The sequence below is a fragment of the Myotis brandtii genome, unplaced genomic scaffold, assembly GCF_000412655.1.
Source record: "Myotis brandtii unplaced genomic scaffold, ASM41265v1 scaffold105, whole genome shotgun sequence".
NCBI lineage: Eukaryota > Metazoa > Chordata > Mammalia > Chiroptera > Vespertilionidae > Myotis > Myotis brandtii.
Genome location: NW_005353538.1, coordinates 1,772,560 through 1,777,896, shown reverse-complemented (window position 1 = coordinate 1,777,896; position 5,337 = coordinate 1,772,560). Strand labels below are relative to the sequence as shown.

At 63.1% G+C, this 5,337-nt stretch overlaps 1 protein-coding gene across 1 annotated transcript in view; it reads right to left on the bottom strand.

The window, feature by feature from the left end:
• The window catches only part of SCN4B (sodium channel, voltage gated, type IV beta subunit), a 22,765-nt gene that overhangs the window by 10,356 nt on the left and 7,072 nt on the right, over positions 1-5,337 (bottom strand). Inside the window, exon 3 of the mRNA XM_014539981.1 lies at positions 3-175. Within this exon, the coding sequence (XP_014395467.1) occupies positions 3-175 (173 nt within the window). The remainder of the gene's footprint in view (positions 1-2; positions 176-5,337) is intronic.

The window sequence follows — 5,337 nt, the reverse complement described above, 5'->3', positions numbered from 1 at the left end:
ACGACCCTGTAGGCGTCGCTGCTGTTGTAGGACCAGGAGAAGGCCAGGTTGTGGAAGCCGAAGCAGCTGGAGAAGGTGCAGGGCAGCAGGACCTCCGTGCCGTTGACGGCGTAGATGGTGGCGGCCTTCCCCACCGACACCTCCAGCGCCAGGGACGCGGGCAGCAGGAAGAGACCTGTGCGGGCACCACTCCCTTAACCAAAGCCCTCGGGCTGGGCCTGTGTGGCTCAGTGGATAAGCACTGACCTATGAACCAGGAGGTCAGGGTTCGATCCCCAGTGTGGGGCGTGCAGGAGGCAGCCGATCAATGATTTTCTCTCATCACTAGTGTTTCTCTCTCTCTCCCTCTCCCTTTCTCTCTGCAATCAATAAACTATATATAAAAATAAACAAATCGAAGCAGACCTCCAGGCTGGAGCTCAGGAAGGGCCGGGAAGGGGGTGGCTCGGCCAGGCAGGGTGCAGTCACCCTCGGCGGGAACTGCAGGAAGATGGTTCTCTTGACTTCCATGGACACTGCCTGGGCCACCAGCCTTCCTTCTCCGTTCGACCCCCTTGCCTGGGCGGGATTGAAGGCGGGACCACTTAAGCCCTGGTGGCATTCCGAGTGACCACTAGGGGTCACCCCACCCAAGAAAATGAGGCCACTGCCCGGTGCTGAGCCTGAACCTGCCATGGCCTGGGCACAGTCCCTGAAAATGCACCCCCTGCCCCTGCCCGTCCCACGTGCCACAGCCATTTCCCCCAGAACAGCTGCCTCTGTTTGCGTCCCTGCGGCAAAGAAGGGAAAATGCAGTCCAGTCCTGGACCCTGTTCCACCGGAGCCCGGAGCCCCCCAGGGCCAGGATGGAGCGCGGTGGGCGTGGGAACGGTGGTCCGGGCCGGGCAGCAGCTGGCAGAGCGACCACAGCAGCGAGCAGCTCAGGGAGAGTCAGGGCAGAGCGCTGGGCGGGCAGAATCCTGATGATCAGACCATCGGGATCACGCAAGAGGGATGGTGCGAAGCCCTCTCCTGGGTAGCCCGTCCCGCCCCCAACCCCACAGCCCCACTCTGTCCCCTCCATCCCCCACCTCCACACCCACTTACCAGCGAATCCATACCACCCCGGCCTCGGGGACCAGAGGACGGGCCCTCCTGCTACCCTGCAGAGTCCTTGAGAAAACCCCCCTGTGCATCGAGGTGGGGGGGGGGTTGGCATTGGATGCCACCCATCCTTGCCCCCAGATCAGATGGTCCTTGGAGTCAGGAGGGTGCGGACTCAGAGGGGGCCTCCACAGCCTCCCAGTGACCCCTGAGAGCACCTCTCTGACCTGGGCCCGATCCTCGCTCGGTGCGCATGCACGTGAGCACGCGCGTCATTCTCACCTCCTCCCTGAGCTGGGGTCACAACCACATGTCACAGGGGGAAGCGAGGCTCAGAGGAGCCACGGCCTCACCCAGAGCCTCGCGACCTCCAGGGGTCAGACTCGGGTCATGGGCAGCTGAGCGCAGCCGCCTGTCCCGTCTCCCCGGCTCGCCCTCCCAGACGCTGCTCCCCTCAACCACTCGGACCTCCAGCCTGGCGTCCCCACGAATGTCAAAGCTAAAGGACCAGGACAGACCCGCTAACCCCACCGCTTCACTGTAGAGACGGAACCACCACGGCCCCAGACGGAGGAGACTTGGCTGAGCCGACCCGGTTCCGTGGCTGGGCCGATGGAGACCCTCTCAGCCCAGGCCGGCTCCCGGCCCTGCCGGCGCACCCCGACCATGCTTGTCCCCCAGCCGCCGGGGTGGGCCTGCGTTTTAAAGGCCGCTGGCCTTGCTTTGTCCCGCGGTTTGAGGGAAGCCCCCGGAGGTGGTTTGGAGAGAGGGTTTGGACGTGAAACGACCACCTGCTGGGCTCTATGTCCCCCTTTCGCCCGGATTGTGAACGTGAGCTGCAGCCGCCGCCAGGTCTCCTGCCTGGGCCCACCGTCGGTCGTCACGAGCCAGAGCTAACCAGCCTGGTTGCTATTTCTCCTGGTAAACGCTGGTCCAGGACACACTGCCGGGGCCAGCAAGGGCCTCCGTTCTGTCCTGAACAGCTTTTTCTAACCATTGCAACGAGGCCCTCAGTCTCCGCTTCCCTTGGGCAGCCCACCCCTAAATGACTGCATAACCTCACCCTTACAGGTCCTGCAACCCCAAACTCTGGCCATAGAGCCCAGCAGTATTTAATGGTCATGGAAAAAGTACAATAGCCCTGGCCAGTTTGCTCAGTGGATAGAGCTCGGCCTGTGGACTGAAGGCTCCTGGGATCCATTCTGGTCCAGGGCGTGTACCTCGGTTGCAGGCACCTCCCCGGCCTGGGCCCTGGTCGGGGCTTGTGCAGGAGGCAACCAATCAATGTGTCTCTCACATCGATGTTTCTCTGTCTTTCCCTCTCTCTTCCACTCTCTCTAAAAATCAATGGGAAAATATCCTCAGGCAAGGATTAACCAAAAAAAAAATTTTTTTAAGTACAATAAAATGTAAAATCCTTGCCATGCATAAGTAAGTAAGTAAATGTGTGTCGCTGGCCTTCTCTTTCCCCCAGTCGGCTCAGGAGGGGCCTTTTCAATCCGACTCCCTCCCTCGCAGCGCACGCAGACCAGTTTCCTCCGAGGTGCCCACAGGCGGGAATGACACCTCCTGCGCCTGAGCAACAGGGACAGGAAGTGACCAGGGCGTCGCGCCGAGGACAGCTGGCAGCCCGGCGGCCGCTCCCGGCTCCCTCGGCTTCCCGGCATCATGGTTTCTGAAGCCAGAGGGCTCTCCCTCAAGCTCACAGACAGCACCGGAGGCCCGGGCTGCTACCAGCCTGACTCAGTGAGTCCTCGCTTTACGTCCCGGCTCTGAGACTCCAAGTGAAACGAGCGGAACAAACCCGTTTACACTGGTCAGCGGATGGACACAGGAGGCCGTTCCCACGCATCTCGCTAACGTCGTCTCCAGCCGCACTGAACTGGCATGACCCGAGGACCTGCTGTCGGATGCACTGAGCACTCACCATGTGCCGGCACGGCTCCCCCCCGTGTGATGAGCGCATCCTGTCATCGCTCATGGGGCGGGGAGATGACTCGCTTACGGTCCATCCCCACCCCCGACACCCTTACATTTTAGAAGCGCGGGCTCTGCCCACCAGGGTCCCAGTTAGTCTGAGAGGTGTGTTTTTTTGTGTGTGTTTTGCTTTTTTTTTTTTTGGTTAATCCTCACCCGAGGATATTTTCCCATTGATTTTAGGGAGAGTGGAAGAGAGAGGGAAAGGCAGAGAGAAACATCAATCTGAGAGAAACACATCGATTGGTTGCCTCCTGCACAAGCCCGACCAGGGCCAGGGCCAGGGAGGAGCCTGCAACCGAGGTACATGCCCTTGACCGGAATCGAACTGGGACCCTCTGGTCCGCAGGCCAACGCTCTATCCACTGAGCCACACCAGCCAGGGCCTGAGAGGTTATTGCAGTGACCCCTCGCCTGAGTCCCCGGAGGACAGTGACGGCGTGGCCCGGCGTCTGCGGGTCCTGGTTCTGGAGCCGAGACCGGGGCCTGGCGAGCTGCATTGCTCAGGTCCGGGGAATGCGGTGCCCAGGGGACTCTGAGAGCCATGCGCTGAGATGGTGTATGAGCCCCACTGTTCTTACAAAGCCGAAGCGCGGGGTCCTGTTCGCATGTGACAGGCGCTGAGAGCGAGGCTCCGCGAGCTTAAGCTGCGGGGCCCACAGGAAATGGGGAGCCTGCGCCTTCACCTCGGGACAGCGTCTCACTCACCCTCACACGGAACCCGGGTGGGCAGGGCTGTTTTTAGCCCCAAAGTACAAAATGAGGCACCGGCTCAGAGATGGCGCAAGGCTGCCGCCCGCCCCCGTGTGGGGTGAGCGGGGTGCAGGCGCAGGTCTGCTGCTCCCCCTCTCAGCCGGCACCTCTCCAGGAGCATGACACGGTCCGACTAGCGCTGCTGGTTTCTTTCATCCTCTGCCCCCACACCCCGCACCCACCCCGCACCCAGCACCCCACCCTGCACCCTGTATCCCATACTCTTTACCCCATCCTGTACCCAGCACCCCACCCCGCACCCAGTACTCCATCCCACACCCCACCCCCCACCCAGCACTCCACCCTGCTCCCCACCCTGTACCTTGTATCCCTCACCCTGCACCCACACCCCGCACCGCACCCCACACATCGCACTGCACCCCACACCCCACCTCTCACCCAGCACCCAGTACTCCATCCCACACCCCACCCCGCACCCAGCACTCCACCCTGCACCCCACCCTGTACCTTGTATCCCTCACCCAGCACCCCACACCCCACCCCGCACCCAGCACCCCAGAGGTATAGGAACAGGAGCCCAAAATGACGTTCCACCCTCCAGCTTAGGAGACGGCCTCTGGTCAGAGACCCCAGCCGGCTTCCCCCCTCCTCCGCCCCACAGACCAGGAGCAGAGTGTGGAACTGGCAGGGACGCTGTCCTGTCCGGGGAGGCCGCCTCCTGCGGGCTTCTCACAGGATCCCAGGCCTTGCTCCCAGGAGCAGCAGCACCGGCTCCCGAGCTCACTGACACCCCTGCCTGGGGACTGTGCTCCTGGGGACAAGGGGGAACCCACGTAGGGGCCAGACCCCCGCCCTGGCCCAGCCAGAACGGCACACCCGGGAGCACAGGAGAGTGGGCTGCCTCACATAGACGGAAGCAGAGAAAGAAGAGTCCAGAACGTGGAGAAAACTGTTGCCTTGAGGCCTGGCGCACGGCGGTGCACATCTCCACCCGGTTAGAGGGCGCCTGTGGGGATGGCCTAGCTCACACTGAACTCCCAGATGCCCAGAGTGAGGCACTGCCGCTCCCGCTGGGCTTGGAGGGGACACAGGACAGCCAGAGACGGGGTTCCCAAGTCCAGAGCCCGCCCATATTAAGGCGCCCGAGAGGTGGGCCAACCAGACTGGCCTTCATCTCCCCAGCACCCCCCCCCCAGCACCCCTCTCAGCCTGGGAAGTTCTGCCAGCGGGGTCCACCTGGGGGCCTGGGCACAGGGATGCCCAGCCTGGTCTGGGTCACCTGGGAGCCTGTGCTGGGGGAAGACGGGGTTCCCAAGTCCAGAGCCCGCCCATATTAAGGCGCCCGAGAGGTGGGCCAACCAGACTGGCCTTCATCTCCCCAGCACCCCCCCCCCAGCACCCCTCTCAGCCTGGGAAGTTCTGCCAGCGGGGTCCACCTGGGGGCCTGGGCACAGGGATGCCCAGCCTGGTCTGGGTCACCTGGGAGCCTGTGCTGGGGGAGGAGGGAGGGAGACCCGCCGCCCCCCCCCCCCACCCCCCACCCCCCCCCGCGCCGCGCGGGGG